The 17,541-nt window shown below is 48.7% G+C and overlaps 1 protein-coding gene across 6 annotated transcripts in view; it reads left to right on the top strand.

Annotated features, from left to right (window-relative positions):
• DNAH8 (dynein axonemal heavy chain 8) overlaps positions 1-17,541 on the top strand; it is a 10,041,960-nt gene that overhangs the window by 9,922,181 nt on the left and 102,238 nt on the right. For all 6 annotated transcript variants that reach the window (XM_078647354.1, XM_078647353.1, XM_078647356.1 and 3 more), the window contains one exon: positions 12,168-12,289. In XM_078647354.1, the coding sequence (XP_078503480.1) occupies positions 12,168-12,289 (122 nt within the window). The remainder of the gene's footprint in view (positions 1-12,167; positions 12,290-17,541) is intronic.

Here is a 17,541-nt window from a genome sequence, read left to right as displayed (position 1 = left end):
TCCTGGCTTGGAAAGCTATGTACAAAAACTGACGTCAGCGCGCGAGGGCCGCATCTAAGTACACCGACGACCTCATCCCGGCGATCAGGCCGCCGCCGACGGACGCAGAGCCGCAGAGGTACTGCTACGCAAAACTTTCCGGATCAAGTCTGATGCCTGGGTATATTTTAAGGTAAGGAATCTAACACTTACTACTGTTTCTTACAAATATATCACTACCGAAGGTAAGTAACTTGTGCATTATTTTCCCTGTTACATAATGTTAGATTTGGGGGCCTCTCCTCTAGTCAGGACAAGGGGATTACACTCCTAAAATAACCCCTGCTCAACCTCTAGGGTGCGTGGCGCAAGCAGTCAAGGCTTATTTCAGAGGCATTGTAAGTTAAGCAGTTCTGACCACATACAGTAACCCAGTGACAATATTACAAATGGACACCACACAGGTTTTATATAAAAAATAAGTAGACTTTATATAGAGTTACCACAAGACCATAAACGACAAAAATACACACTATGATTACTTTCAGATAGTAGATTTAAGCTTAGTTCAGCTCAGTTCTTAGATGCGACACTCTGCGTCAATGTACCTTAGGTTGCGTTGTGCTTCCACGACAAGCAATGTCGCAGCAATGGGAAATGCAGCAAAGTTCAGATACAAAGAAATAAAGACGTGAAGATATTCAAGATGCGGCGCGCTTCTCGGGGATGCGAGAAGCTCTCAGTTCGATCTGTGGACTGCAGCGGCGACACTCTTACGAAGCTACGGCAACAGCTCCAGCGGCGACGCTCTTCTCCACGATGCATGAGGCTTCCGCTCGATGCAACGGCAGTAGCTCCGATGGCGGCGCGCTTCTCGGGGATACGAGGTGCTCTTGGTCAATGCGGTGCAATGCAAAAGTTCCAGCGGCGACACCCCCCTGTTTCAGAGTTGCGACGGCAGGCACAGCGAGGGCGACACGCTCTGACCTCGTTGCGAGATTCTTCCCCAGATGCGGTGCAGTGCTACAGTTCCAGTGGCGACACCCTCCTTTGGATTTGCGACGGCAGGCACAGCGACGGTGACACGCTTCTTCACGTTGAGTCGCTCTTCCAGCTCCTTGCGACACGCGGTTCCTCAGAAGGCCCAAAACAGCAGCAGGCACTTCCAAAAAAAACTATAGGGCAGCTGGGGGGTGAAGTCTGTTGTCCCTGAGATTTCAGCAGGAGGCAAGCTATTTTCCAAGCCCTTGGAGATCCTTCACAAGTTGAAAGCAAAGTACACAAAGTTCCTTTCTCCTTCCTTTGGCAGTAAGGCAACCACTGCAGGCCAATCCCCCAAGCAGCACTTCACCTTGGGAATAGTCTCTCCACAGTTTCTTCAGGTCCCTCTCCTCAGTAAAGGTTTCTTCTTGTAGTCCAAAGTGATCTAATTTAATGGGATCAGGGTCCCAATATTTATACCCCCAAATCCTTTGTTCTCTGAGGGGAGAGGGGCCTTTGCCCAGTCCAAACCAGTTCTGAAGCACTCTGTTTACCAGACTTCTCCTTTCCTTTCACAGTGCAGGGCATGCACATCAGACGCTCCACAGGAGGTGGAGCCAGCATTGTGGAAGGCAAGTACAGTCCTGGAGCACTTTGTTTACAGGACTCCTTCTCTTCTTTTAGTGTGCAGGGCAGAGACATCAGCTGCTCCCCAGGGGGTGGAGCCAGCATTGTGGAAGGCAGGCACAGCCCTATTCAATTTTCAGGTGCAGCTCCTCCCTCCCATCTAGATGCAGATCTCTCTATTCACCACTGGGTGACTCAGCCTGTCTCCTGGAATTCCCCAGCCCTGTCACTCACAAAACCAGACATAGGAATACACAAACTAGCAGAGGCAGATTTGAATGGTTAGACAAGCAAATACCTACTTTCAAAAAGTGGCATTTGCAAACACAGAATATTAAAATAAACTTTACTAAAAGATGTATTTTATTATTCTGAGTTCAGACATACTAAACTTGAATTTCTACCATGTTCTCTGAGACAGTTAGGATGATAAAATGTAACAACTCTGCCCATTCTGGCCTATGGAGAACAGGTAGCTTTGCAATAGTGAAAAACGAAAATGGCTGTAATTCACTATTAGGACATGCCACACACATCAGGGCTTGTCATACCTTATGCTTACAATGCACCCTGCCCTTGGGCCTACCATAGGGGTGACTGATATGAAGAAAAGGGAAGGTTTAGGGACTGGGAAGTGGGTGCACTTGCCCAGTCAGCATGAAAATACCAGACTGCACGCAGGGTCTGCAATGGCAGACCTTAGACACACTTTACAAGGCTGCTTCTGTGGGTGGCACAACCAGTGCTGCAAACCCACCAGCAGCATTTGGATTTACACGCCCTGGGCACACTCAGTGCACTATACTAGGGTCTGACAAGTAAACCAAATAGCCAAACATGGAACCACTGATTAATACATCAATTTACAATAGGGAGCACTTGCACTGTGGCACTGGATAGCAGTGGCACAGTGCCCAAAGCATCTAACACCAGCAAAAACACATGAGGCAACAGCAAAAATGGAAGGGAGATCCATGCCAATGGTGCAAGGTCTAACACGTAACACGACTATAGTGATAATCGGTTTTCGACTCCTGACAAATAAAGAGCTCCCCAGGGCTTTCAAGTTACAGGCCTGCTCCCTCACATTTTTTAGGCTGCTCCTGTCACGAATTTGGGGGCATATTAGCAAGGGCTTTATCGCCGCTTTAGCTGCACTTTTTGCCACTAAAGCAGCGATTTTTTTATCGCCCTATCAGCAAGCTGTCGCTAATAGTCATTAGCGACAACTTTCTGGCGATAGCGGACGGTTTTCCCATCGCCTTGCATGCCAGCGATGATTATCGTTAATGACATGCAAGGTAGGAGTTCCCAACTAGAAGCGACTGAAAACAGTCGCTAACACTACATCCCCCTATTACCAACGCAGGCGAAGTGATAAAAAAAGTCGCGCTAAGCGCGATTATCGCTAGTATTTAACACCTGTTGAAAACTTGACTTACCTGTATTCCTCAATGGGAGGTGGATTTTCAGGCTAAGTCCACCATAACATTAATGCGTGAATATCGCTGGATTTCCAGCGATATTCATGCATTTCGCTGCTATCACTGGACATTTTATCACAGTGGAGATAAACGTTGCTAATAGCATGTTTTCTCCACTAAAATATCCAGGGATAGGCAGCGATAAAAATAAACGCGCTAAGCACGTTTTGCGATAAGTATTGCAGGTTCTTGCTAATATGCTCCCAGACTGGTCATGGTGTCTCAGGAGTGGCGATAATCTGCCTCTTTTCCCAAGACAATGTACCCTCTGCGGGAAGGGAGGCAAACCTGAGGATAATGTAAAGAGGGGTAATGGCGGAGAGACAGAGAGAGAGACTCAGATGTTGTCATGTTGATATGTCTCACCACGTCACAGGATGTTCACAAGAAGTCACTCCATCCATGGTTTCCATATCAAAGAGCACAGAACATGTTAGAAGCAAATCTGTAGTTACCACAACCCTTTCTGAGGCCCAGATCTCATTATGATGCTTTCTAGGATCGGGAAAAAGAAGAGCTACCAGGAAACAGTTAAGCAAAAGGGGAAGAAGCATCGGTCAAAATTGTCTTTTAACTGTCAATCTTGGGAAAGTGGACCAAGGAGAGGGTTGAACGCCATATGGTGAGTCGCAAAGGACTCTAGGAAAGCAAAGGGGAGGGTAGAGCCCTCCCATGGAGATAGATAACTGGTGAGGGAACCAAGGAAAGGCAAAACATAACAGTTGTGTGAGAAGACTAAGTGGGTACAAACTTAGGGGCATATTCACAAGGGCCATATCTCTGCTTTTTTGGCTTTTAAAGCCAAAAAAGCAGAGATAAAAATATCGCCCTACTTACAGGAGGGTAATAACATGCATTGGCACATGTTAGCACCCTTTTACCAGATGCCTCCCTTTGCATCTCTAATGAGATGCAAAGTGGGCATCACTGGGCAGTACAACCTTGTAAATATCGCTGACGTGCACATCACGATATTTACAAGGCTGCTCAAGCATTTTAGCAGATGTTAGTTTTTGGAGAAAAACGCTATTTTCGCCAAAAACTAACATCTGCTAAAATGCAGACTTAGCTATACTTATCATTGGGGGTGGATTATGCTGATACAACCCTGTTATGCTGATACGACCACAGGGTCGTATCAGCAAGGTTATTGCCGTTTTCCATGGAACATCGCTGGAAAACCAGCGATGTTCCATGGAAAACAATGCAATCGCTGGGAAATTATCGCCATCGCGTCATGCGTTGTTAATACATCGCTAGCATGGCGATGATTTTCTGCGAGAACCGACGATAACTAGTCTCGTTAAACGTGGCCAGCTATAATTATCGCTGCCCCTTGTTAATATGCCCCTAAGTTAGCAAGGAGCGATGTTCCTGAGTGGAACCTCTTTCTGCCCAGGTCTAGCTGGCAGGATTCGAACTTAGTGAATCCAGCCGATAGCTGCCAGAACCCTCCAGCCTTGGCCCCTGGTTCCACCCGACTCCCTTCCATGAAACGGGGAATAATGGAAAGCTCTCTCCTGCCAGCGCCTGGCTGTGCCCCAAAAACCTCCCCACGGTTGCCTCCAGCCACCCACTCGGTACCCGCCCTCCTGCTTGCATTTATCACCTGACTACAGTACTTCTTCCAGGAATTAAAGTACACATGGATTGGACTCTAACTCTGGCCTTCATGGAGTCTCCTCTCTGGGGACAAATACGTCAGCTACAAGGTATCACACGTATCAATCCAAAAAACTCTGAAAAAGCTTCTCAAATTCAATTCACTACCTTATGGGAAATAGTCAAAGTGCTGTATCACGACCAGCTAGACGCAACGATAATCCTCTCAGGAGATTTTAATATGCATTTCCTTAATCAAAACTGCGTCAACAAACCAACTAAAGCACTGTCACAGATGTGACCATCATTACAGGATGATGGTCAAATACCCACATTTAAAAAAACAGGCTATTTCTCCGTCATTGATTATTCCATCATCTCAGCGGGGCTGACATACTCCCTTCACAAATATCAAGTAATACCCAGGATAGAAAGTGACCACAATCCACAATTAATTTCCTTGTCTGTATCATTCGATCATCTACCGGAAGCAAGATCAATGAAAATTGTACTTACAGCCATTACCCTCAAAAGACTAGTATGAACCCGAGAAACCAAAAGGAAATATTGGATTTTCTAGATCTCTTAATCACCAAAGTTCTGGAGGAGAAATAAGAAGGGAAGTCTATGGTTGATATTTGGCTTTGTTTGTGTGCTTCACTTTTGGAGCGCTTATCCCCCATCTATAACATCAAAAGGCTCCATCATGACAACTAAAAAATCCAGATGGTATACTAATCGGCTGCTTCGCCTAAAAAGAGAGCTTAACAGAGCAATAAGGGCAACTTTCAGAAAACCGAATGGACCATTACAAAGTTTGGAAATTCATAAATTAAAATAGTGCAGAAAACAATATAAAAACGAAATATGGAAAGCCAAACAATCCTATTATGAGGGATTATGGTCCAAACTACATTTCTCATGTAAAACTCAAAATCCAAAACTATTCTGGGGCATAATTAACAATTTTGAAAATGGTAGCAAAAGAGGGAATAGCGTTAAAATCAATGAATGTTGCTGGGCAACTTTCATTTATAATCTTTACGTTGCACCCTCAGATTCACAGTCTGACTCTAATATTGCTTGCCAGAAGACAAACATATCAAGCAGAGAAGAACCCAGAAAATATGGTACTGTCCAGCATATTTTCCAAGCAGAGCTACAAATTGAGGATTCTGATAGATACATCTGCCAGTGGATTCCTCACCTTGTGAATATCCCCCTTGCGTCAGCAACATTCGGAAATTCTTTTGTAGCTTCGCGCCGACGTGGACGACGTCATAGAGGCACGGCATCGCACGCGACTCCGCTGACGTCACCGACACTACAATAGGCCCACACCAGCGTGATGACATCAGTTCCCTTTTTTCCGCGTCGTCAACGCTAACGGTTTCGGGGAATCTCAGTAGCTATCTAGTGACTTTGTTGCCTTTATCTTCGCTTTTTTGCTTCTTTGTTTCAACACGATGTCGACAAAGAAGACCGGTTTCAAGCCCTGCAGGGAATGTGGGAAAATTATGTCCATCACGGACCCGCACGAGGACTGCATATGGTGTTTAAGTTCTGACCATGATGTGGATAGATGTTCATCTTGTCGGAAGATGAACCCTAAGGCCCAGCGGGAAAGAGAGACCAAACTTCTGGTGGCGAAGCTGAAGGGTGACAAGGGAAGAAAATCTTCGAGATTTCGTTCGAGAAGGGCGAGGTCGAGGTCGAAGTCAAGATCCAGATCTCGAGAGGAGTCGACTTCGAAGTCTGCTTCAGACCATGCTTCGAAGTCGAGGAGGAGACATAAGAAGAAGAGACATGAGTCCCGGCGTCATTCCGGTAAGGAGTCGGTCTCGAGGTCGAGGTCACTGAAGAAGGTACGTTCCAATGGTGGTCACGCTGGATGTCTCGTATCAGGAAGGTGAGGCTTCGCCTTCGGAGTCGCAAGCTCAGTCAACGACTCGGGCTTCGAATCCGTCTCCGGCGCCGTGCCCGGCCCGAGAGGAGAAAGAAGTTCATGTGGATGATGATTTTGCGCCTGTCGAAGAGCCGAATCCGAACCCTCCACAAGACCAGCCTGAGGGTCTTCAGCCACCTTTCCCAGCCCCAGGCCAGGACCCATCAGCGTTTTTAAACGCTATGTATGGTGTCTTTTCAAGGGCGTGGTACCCCTCTGGCGCACCTTCAGGTCCCATGGGTCCTCTGGCCTTCAATTTAGTAGTCCCTCACTCCTATGCTCCGGCTCCATTCTTGCCGGCTCCGACGCCGCCATGGCAATACCCGGCTCCGCCGAGGTCGTCGACGCCGCTACCGGCGTCGCCCGCTCCAGATCGACCTCGAGGGCAACCCACTGGACCATCGGATTCGATACTGACGCTGGTTCCGGCTCCGTCGGAGTCGTTGGTGGATACGGCGGCGAGGCATGTTAAGGACAGGTCCAGGAGGGAGGCACAGCGCCTTATGGAGGAGCAGAGATATATGGAGTCACATCCTGATATGGAGGAAGGTGAACTGGAGGATGACTGTTTTGAGGATCTAGCTGATGCTAGTAGCCTGGATTTTTCTCCAGAGTGGGAGTTACCATCCGGTTCTGATGCGCCTTCAAAGGACGTCCAGCCTTATCATGTGGTGATGAGGAAGGCAGCGGAACTTCTGCAATTGACTTTACCAACAGTGGAGTTTAAGTCCAATCTTCACACAGAAGTTTTACATTCGCCCAGCTCTGTGGTGGAACCATTGCTTCCGTTTAATGAGGCCTTAACGGGAGCCTATTATGGAGGTATGGAAAAAGCCACCAACAGCACCGGCGGTTTCCAAGAGTGTGGCGAGAAAGTACAGGGTTGCGCCTGAAGACCCTGCTTTTTTGACGTCTCATCCTTCTCCTGAGAATCTGGTCATACAAGCAGCATGTTCCAAAAAGACTGTGAGTGCGTTTCCTCAGGTGCCTGGTGATAAGGATGCCAAGAAACAAGATCAGGTGGCTAAAAAGACCTTCTCTTCTGCGAGTATGGCGTTGAAGTCAACTAATGCCACTTGCCTTATGGGGAGGTATGTACATGCCCTTATGGATACAATGCGTTCTTTGGCTCCTAAGATCCCTGATGACAGCAGGAAGGATTTTGAGGAGGTGTTATCAGACGCACAGGCAGCGGCACATCAAGTTAACATTTTATTAACCTCAAAGCAAAGGCAACAGCTTTGTCATTTGCTTTTAGAAAGTTGAGGGACAAGTTGTCATGTCCAAATCACGAGCATCTATTGAAGGTCATGAAAGCAAAGCTGATTCTATCTCTGGCTTACGGCTCAATGATTTTTTGTGGTAAAGATGAGAAAATTTGTGATGACCTACAAATAAAAATCTTCAAATCAGTTTTTAAGATCCCCAGGTATATAGGACATGCTAATGCCAGATTAGAATTTCGTCTAAAAAGGCAATTCCTGGTACGGCAATCCGCCTTTTTAAAAATGCTATATTCATTATATCGCTCAGAACAAGGTACCCTTGCAAACCAGTGCTGGTAAGAGATAACGAGGTATGAGCAGGCTAGTAGCTGGAGATCCTTTTAAAGTGAGAGTTTACATAATTTTGAGTGCCCAACCTTTGAAGAAGAAGTTTGGGGCAAAACTGATTTAAACAAATAATAAAACGATCAGTCACTCTACTATCGAGTCTTCTAGATAAAGATGAGCTCAGAAAAAATATCATTCCTGGTCATTTACAAACTCATTTATTAAATTAGAACCTCAATAATACTTGATGACCCACTTAAGATCATTCTAAAGGAACAAATTTATGTTATTGCGGTTTGGGAGATATCCTACTGAGGACAGAATACCTAAATGGGAAAAAAATGGTCCACTAAACTTGGTAGGTTATGCGGCTTCTATTACGAAACTTTAAAACATATTGTAACAACATGCGCGCAACTTCTAGAAGAGCGTAAGACTCTGTTAAGACCTATTTTTAATGAATTAGGGGTGAGGACATGTCGACACGCCATTATTACCTGTCTCACTGGGAGTATGCCCCGCATGATCTCTCAATTTGTGAAGTTTATTTTTATAGCTAAAAAGAAATTATTGACCAAAACTGATACTGGTTGTTAATACAGTAACATGTTGTTAATGACTTTAATGCAAAAATGAAATGAAAATTAAAAATCTGCTTTTAAAAACTGCTCTTAAAAGTTCTGCATATAACTTTACATCATAATTACTAAAGGTTTTAAACTGTTATAGGATTGGATAATCAAACTTAAGACTAAAGACAAATCGCTTTGAAATTTTAATGATAGTGTTTGGATATTGTCCTCTAGCCATTAGCCCAAACGCACTTTATTCATTGTTGCGCCCTATTATTGCTGCTAAAGTTTTCAGTGTAAAGCTGTATACATATTTTATGGGCAAAAATAATGTTTCTAACCTATTGTATTGTATTGTATTGTAGGTATTATTATATAGTGCAACTGCCACCCTACAGGTATCCTGGCGCTCAGATATAGGAACACAACCATCAAGTGGGGGAGTCGGGAAAAGATAGATAGCGAGGAATCATACTTTCGGAAAGAGCCATGTTTTTAAGCTCTTTCTGAATTCAATTAAGGAATCAATCTGTCTGATTCTCTGTGGCAACTCATTCCAGAGGTGAGTAGCAGCCGCACTGAAAGCCCTCCCCCCCCATCCTAGAAGCTTGAATCTTGGAGTTACCAGCAGGCTGGCGCCAGAGGAGCGAAGCTGCCTCTGTGGACGATACCAGGCAAATCTTTCCTGTAGTGGAACCGGGCCCAATTTATTTACCGTTCTGTGCACCAAGCAAAGTAATTTAAAATGGACCCTTTCCTTGATAGGTAACCAATGGAGATCCCTGAATGCTTGAGTGGCTGATGTGCCGCGTTGCCTGTTCAGCACCAGCTTTGCCGCTGCAAACTGGACTCTCTGCAGCCCCTGAAAGATGTACTGAGGGGGCCCCAAATACAAGCAATTGCAGTAATCCAGTCTGCTCCACACTGTGCTTCTTACTACAAGGGAGCGCGAGTCCTTGGGTAAGATTGGAAGTATCCGACGCAGCATACGTATCAGACCAAAACACACGCTGGCAGTCTTATTTGCCTGCGATTCCATTTGGAGATTCTTATCTATCAGAACCCCCAGATTACGTATCGTATTAGCAGGGGCCAGCGGGTCCTCCTCGGGGGTGAGCCTGAACTCCACCGGTATATGTGTGAACATCTTCGCCAAGGAGCAGTACAGCACCTCGGTTTTCCCTCATTGAACTGCAGGGAGTTCTTCCATAGCCATCCTTCAGTCTGTCGCATGCACTCTTGAAACGTATCCATGCAAACTGCATGTTTCATTTCCATAGAAAATGCCAGTTGCGTATCGCCCGCATAGTTGACCAAGTCAACCCCAAACGATTTGATAATGGGGAACAGAGGGTGCAGATAAATATTAAAGAGAATGGGGCTAATAGCAGAGCCCTGCGGAACCCCATAGACTATTGGAGATTTGCAGGCTGAGAACGGTGCCAAGGTTACCACCTGCTGGCTCACTGTCAGATAAGACCGCAACCACTGCAAGGCCCGTCCCATCACCCCAATTTTCTCCAATCTCTCTAAGTGTCGAATGCGGCCGACATATCGAGAAGCACTAAAACAGTGGCACTCCCATTGTCTGCCCGCATACGCAAATTATCCATCATGGTGTTCAAAGCTGTCTCCGGTCCTGGGCACGGGACGGAATCCAAATTGATCCTTGTCCAACAGATGATTTTCTTCCAAAAAAACGGATAATGTCCTGCTTACAGACTTTTCCAGGATTTTAATAGGGAAAGGAAGGAGAGAGATTGGTCTGAAACTTGCCGGATTAGTCGGATCCAGAGAGGGCTTCTTAATCAGGGGTGTCACCACCGCCTACTTCAATCCCTCTGGAACGGTACCTTCTTCTAAGGACTGATTGAAAATCCGTCATAACCAGGGGAAGGTCGTTTGACCATAGGTCTTCCACACTTTTTGAGGCAGAGGATCAGAAGGCGAACCTGAGGATACGCTTTGCGCCAAGGTGTTAAAAGTGAGATCTGTAAAGATCTGAAAGCTATACAGGGTACATGACTGTCCCAAATCCCTTTCCGCTGCCTGTAAAGCTGAATCCTAGTCGATAGTTTCATTGTCCAGAAGAGAGCCAACAATCTTGGCCACTTTATCCGTAAAGTCGAGGGCTATCTCATCACACAGTTTCTGCGAGGCCACTACCTTATTATCCAAACAGGGTGGGGCAGAAAGGTCCCTGACTATCTTAAAAAGTGCTTTAGTACCATTAGAGGCTTATCAAATGGAGTTAGCATAAAAATTAGCTTTGCACTCTAGGATAAGCTCCTTATATTTAATCTGTGCTGCTCTCAATTCTTGCTTGTCCACCTCTGTGTACTTCCTTCTCCATTTCCTCTCTGCCTTCTTACAAAGTAGACAAAGCTGTCTCAATTCGTCAGTGTACCACGGTGCTGAGATTTTATTTCTGATTTTTTGTTTTTTTTACGGGATTAATTGGCCCAGAGCATCTGTGATATAATTATGACAGGTGTTGTAATTCTCCTCTACTGTAGCGGAGGCGCAAAAGAGATTGACATTGGGGAGAGTTAAAAGAGCACTAGTCCTTCCTAATTTTGCCCACTCCCTACCTTTCCGGTAGACCACTGATGATTTATAATGATCCACCAGACCGGGTAACATAATTTTAAAATGGATTAAGTAGTGATCCGTCCAATTTTGAGGTGTAATGTTTAATACTTCAGTTTCCAAAGGATTGGTAAACAGCAGATTAAGAGTGCGTCCTCTCTGATGGGTCGGGGAGTTTACCAGATGTTGAAGGCTAAAATTAGCGCAGGTATAGTTCAAATCTCTCAAATGGTTTTCCAAGGTGCCGTTTCCCATAGATTGTGTTCTATCTTTGATTGTAACGATATTTAATATCAACAAATAAAGTAATTCAAAATCACACGTATCAATCCAATCGTCTTTTTATCGGGGGCCTACTCAATTCAACCCGTCTATTACCCGCAAACCCTTAAAATCTCCCCTCCTTACTTCTCACCAGAGAAGCAAAGGAGTTTAGCGGAACATTTTGCTGCAGTTCGTAATAGTGGATGCCTTTGTTTTTCGAATACAACAATAATTCTGTACTTTGAAGTCATGCAGCAGTGTTTTGTAGTCCTAGTTATTCATAGCTGTCCACAAATTTAGAACAGCAACACTGTTGTACCTATGATTGTCCAGGTATAACATTTATTTTTGCAGCGCCACGTCAGTTTTCATTGGTTGTTTGAAAAACATTGATGTATTCAAATAAACAGGTTACTTGGGTAGTATCTTTCATCAAATGTACACTGTGGGTGGGGCACTCTAGGAGCAGCTGTACAGACAATGGAGTTGTCCTTTTACTTGTAAAATAGATTATTATTGATTTAATTCATGACATTAAATGTATCAACATGTAACAAATCTTTATTGACAGGTTTCCTCACTGCCATGAGACAGGAAGTGACCAGGGCGCATAAAGGATGGGCTCTAGACACAGTGACATTACACAATGAAGTCCTGAAGCAAACAAAAGAAGAAATCACATCCTCTCCAGCAGTATGTACATTCAACTTATTCTGCATTCTTCAAGCTATATTCTTTAAGATGTTTGCATCTAGGGTAACACTCTGAGTCGTGCAATGAATGGAAAACATTGATGCAACCCTTTAACGCTACCTGTATTGTTGTAATGTGAAATGCCAATACGTTTTATGCTGCATCTTAGTCTAGTGTCAGTAACCTGCATGTTTGAGTGTTCACCAGTGGACTCTAACATTACAGAGTGGGTATTAGACCTGAGATCATGCCTTCACTTCTCTTGTGTTCCTGAATTTGGTTTTGTTGGCATTAGGTCTCTGTGCACTTTACCACTGCCAACCAGTGCTCAAGTGTTTGTGCTCTCTCATTCAAATATGGTAAAGTTGGATTACACCTAATTGGCACCTTTAATTTATCTGTAAGTCCCTCATAAATGGTACTGGCTGTACGCAGGGCCTTTAGATTTAATGCTTCAAATAGGCAGCAACACTCATTGTGTCGCCCATCGAATTAACACTGCAAAACATGTCTCAGGCCTGCCACTGCAGCCTGTGGTGCAGTTTCAAACTACCATTTTGACCCGGTAAAATAAACCCTCCTTTTTAATCCATATATGTCATCCCCTAAGTAGGCCGTAAAGGCACATCGGGCAGTGTGCATTGTATTTAAAAAGTAGGGGGGCGTGGCCAAGATGGCGGACGAGTAGAACGTGCCTGCTCGCCGCTCCTGTCCTCCACTCTGGCCCCAACCTTACCGCTTCGGATAGCAGACCCTGGAAGGCATAGAAGCACTGCCTTCAGCACCGGGGTCCAATCCTGCTGAAGCCTGAGCCTGAAGGGAACGAGTGAAAGCGGATGATCCGAAGCCACTGGGGCCCTCTGGCGCGCTTTTCAGGTGGAGTGGCGGGTGGAGACCCGGTCGCTAAGAGCTGTATGCCCGGGAACAGGGAGATTGTTCTCTCCCGCCACCAACTGAGTTCACGCTCAACCAGTGCCCGCAGGGGGGGGGGGCGGGCCTGCCGGAGCTGGTGATCCCAAAAAACATGTAGAAGCGGACTCCCCCGGTCTTCAGAGTGGAGAGGTGGGCTACGAGTGAGTGGTGCTGCGGGAAGGACGTGGGGCCTTGTCTCCGGGCTGTGTCCCGGCCCCCCGCCCTCCATCGGATGAATGCAGCTGCTGGCTGCGGGCCTCACAGTGGAGGCAGACAGCTACGGAGGCCATTTCCTCCTGGTGGGTGCCTCGGGTTGACTCAAGCCCTGGTGCGGAGGAGCTGGCAACAGAGATGCTGTGAAGCGGCGGGGCCTGATAACGAAGCTTGAAGACCAGCCCCGGGGATTTTGACAGCACCTGGTGAGTTTGTGAGCGCAGTGGTGTGGATGCACTGGTAAGCGTGTGACAGGCTCAGAGAAGGCTGCAACAGAGCATGGCAGTGTGCCGGAGCTAACTGCCTGTGGAGGTAGTAGGAGTGAAGAGTTTAGTGGAGCACACTGCCCTAGGCTCCCTTCATCCCCATTTTGAACTGCAGCTTTGGGACACGTGGTGCAAGGGAGACCCATGTGAGTGGAACTTGGGCCTCATCGGGGCAATCTGGTGAGATTAATGTGAGACAGCTGCTGCGGAGACACGGGAGGGGTTGCGCACTGGTCCTTCAAAGAGGGAGACCTATAGAAAGGGGGACCCACCTGTGCCCTGTCGACACCACATAGCGGCCTACACTGCCGGCTTTGGAATACACGCTCAAGACCTGGATGTGGGGGAGAAAGCAAGGCCTCTTGACATGGCAACTAGGAAAACCAATAAAGAGAGATCTGTCAAAGACCTCCTCCTCAAGACTGGAGCCGGGGGGGGGAGCAGCACCGTCCCCGGGTGGGCACCCCCAGAGCACGATATGGGCGAGGCTGAGGGCCCAGTCACCAGATTAGCTTCGCTCGAAGGGGATTCTCAAGCAATAAAGAAATAAATAACCCTGGAGCTTTGTGAACTGCGCAAGGATATTGACTCAGTTGGAGACAAAGTCGATACGCTTGAAGCTCAGGCCTCCACGAGGGACGAAGAAGTTGACCAACTGCAGCAAGAAGTCATCCGCCTTCAAGATCAGCAATTGGAACTCCAAAGTCAAGCAGAGGACCTCGAGAACCGCTCTCGGCAGAACAATATAAGGATCCGAGGAGTTCCACAAGGCATTGAAGGGCAAGACATAGAGGCGTTTGTGCAAGACCTCTTCCCCCACATACTGGGAGCCCCCCCAGAGCAAAAGATTAAGCTGGACTGCACTCACCGCGTTGGGCCCTGGAGGCCAGCGCCGGCTCCCCCTCCATACATATTAATGTGCGTCGACGATTACCAGCTAAAAGAGCGGATACTCCGGCAAGCCCGAGGAAAGCACCCCATAGACTTCCGTTTATCCAGACCCCTTCTGTTCCAGAACCTCGCTGCCTCCACTCTCCAGAAGTGTAAGAATTCAGTCTGGTAGCCACTTTTCTGCGCTTCTCCTACTCTTGGGGCCACCCATTCAGAATAATCTTCCAATGGAATGGCAGGCTCAGCCAGATTTGCTCCCTGAAGGAAGCTCAATCGCTCATCAACATGCCTGAATATGACGAAGAAGCCTCAACGCAAGAGACCACAGGAGGGCAAAGGGTTGGCACTGACAGATGGCATTGAGTGGTAAGGTACCCGCTTCACCTTCGCCCTGACCCCGAGACGATAGCCAAAGAAAGAAAGCTGTCATCGCAACCCTGGAAGACGACTCGGCTTCTGCAGATTGAAGGTCCGAATGCCCGGACACCAGGAGACAATCCTTTTATTTCTTGGTAAATTACTTTCCCGGGACACAGGCGTTGTGGCTCGGTAGGGCGGGGCAGTGGGGAGGCTCCTGCTGAACATCTCGTGCATCACCAGGGGGTTGAACACCCAGGACATTTGTGCACTTTATAAGTCGTTGTTTGTTTTTGTTGGTTCTGTTGGGACATTAGAGTTTTTTCCTCATTCTCCAGCATCCAGAAGTACTCGCAGGTTCAGGTATTATGGAGCTAACTGGGCAACCCGGGTGGGTATGGACACAGCAGGCCCTAGGGAGGGGTGGTTCCCGGGAGCACAGGTTGTTTATCTGCCTCTCAACTACAATTATCATGGGACCGGACCTTAAAGCTTTTTTACTTAATGTGAAAGGCCTTAACAGCCCAGTTAAGAGACGATCGATCCTGTTCTTCTTATAAAATTCTGGAGCCCATATTTGTCTCCTCCAGGCATTTCCCCAACAGTGATTTTTTTCACACTCCTCCAAAACGGCAGGGGTGCCTATACTCGTATCATCTAAGTTCTGGGAACAATAGTCACCAAGCAAGCGGAGATCAAAGGCAGACTTCTGGCATACACCTGCACGCTGGGACAAAAAACATTCACAATAGCCACCATGTAAGTTCCCAATGAGGGGCAGGAGAGGTTTCTCATCTGAAAGAAACAGGTTAGTATTAGATTCCTTACCTTAGAATATCCCCAGGCGTCAGTCTGGATCCGGAAACTTTTGCGTAGCAGTACCCCTGCGCGTCGGTAGGCGTCGTCTGCAGGCGTCCCCTGCGGCTCCGCGTCGTCGGCGTCGTGCGCCGTGATGACGTCGCTGGAGTATATAGACGCCGCCTCCGCGCGCTGACGTCAGTTCTTCTTTTTTCCGCGCCAGTTAGCGCAGATCCGAAGAGCAGTACTCCGGTCTTTGACCAAGTTTTTTGATAACTCTAACTCTTTCGGTGCCGGTAGGATGCCCGGTTTTAAAAATTGTGACTGGTGCGACCGCCTGATGTCGGTCACCGACCACCATCGACTCTGCCTCCGGTGCCTGGGCGCGGACCACGACATCGAGTCCTGCGTCGACTGCCGGGCCTTGACGAGTAAGGCTAGGCGGGAGCGGTCCCGCAAGCTGCTCGAGTTCCGGATGTCGGCCCCACGTCGAGAGCGGTCCCGGTCCGGCCGGAGGTCGAGGGAGCGGTCGAGAGAACGGTCGCGGAGCCGCCACGAGCGCTCCGGGAGTCGTCACCATTCCTCCGGTTCCTCAGGTAAGCGACACAAGAAGTCGGGGCGTCGTCATCGCACCCCCGACTCCCCCCGACGCTCGCGCGATGCGGCCGGGGGTTCGGGTGGCCCCACCCCCGCGGCTCCGCGTGGGTCGCCGACGCTGCCTGCTCCATACCCGTCGGTCCCTGGGCAAGGCGCGTCGCACGAGGAGATAGAGGAGTTCCTCATGGCCATGAGGCCGCTGTCTCCTCCGACGGGGCCTACGGCGCCTGCAGACCCGGTGGTCCCGTCCGGGGGCCCGAGCGGTTCGGGTGCTCCTGCCCCGGCGCCGTCGGGTGCTCCGGCCCCGGCGCCGCCGTCGGGTGCTCCGGCCCCGGTGCCGCCGTCGGCTCCGGACCCGGCGCCGCTGGGCCCTTCAGGGTCGTCGCCGGCTGGTCACCCGGCCTCTCCGGCGCCGATTCCATCGGGGCAACCCGTGGTGCCGCCTCCGCGCGGCGCCGTGACTCCGACGCCGGTTCCGGCTGGCGTCGGGGCTCCGGCGCCGGCTCCGGGCGGCGCCACCCCCATTCCCTCTCCAATTCCGGACGCGGAGTCGGACCGGCGTCGTCCGACGCCGAGTCCGGCGCCGATGGGGCCCATTGACCCCGAGGAGCCGGTCTACATCGTTGAATCCGAGTTTGGTGATGATGAAGATTATGGAGAGGGTTGGGAGGGGTCTGAGGACCCTCTGTCACGCGAGTGTCAGTACGACGTGGACTGGACAGGTGACTTGGGTGATGCCAGTGGTCTGGATGAATCTCCTAACCCTGGTTTTGTCTCGCCTCCCACTGTGGCGTCGGAGGCTGGGGCTGCCTACTCTGTGGTGCTGATGAGGGCTGCCAAGGCCTTGCACCTTGAGCTCCCCGTCGCAAAAGTGAAGCCTAACATCCTCACCGAGGTCTTCAAACCGCAGTCATGCCCACAGGAGCCTCTGCTGCCGTTTAATGAAGCCTTGACGGACGTTCTGTTGGGCACGTGGTCCAGGCCCGCTTCAGGTTCGCCTGTTGATAGGAACGTTGCCAGGCGCCACCGTCCGTGTCCGGACGACCCTAAGTTCCTGTCCACCCATCCCACCCCTGAGAGTCTGGTGATCCAGGCCTCAACATCCCAATCCGCATTCCCGTCGGCCCCGCCCGACCGGGAATCTAAGAGGTACGACCAGTATGGCAAGAAGGTCTTCTCGTCCCTGAGTGCGGGACTGCGGTCTTGCAATACCGCATG

Source organism: Lissotriton helveticus, chromosome 6 (assembly GCF_964261635.1).
Source record: "Lissotriton helveticus chromosome 6, aLisHel1.1, whole genome shotgun sequence".
NCBI lineage: Eukaryota > Metazoa > Chordata > Amphibia > Caudata > Salamandridae > Lissotriton > Lissotriton helveticus.
This window is presented reverse-complemented; position numbering and strand designations above follow the sequence as displayed.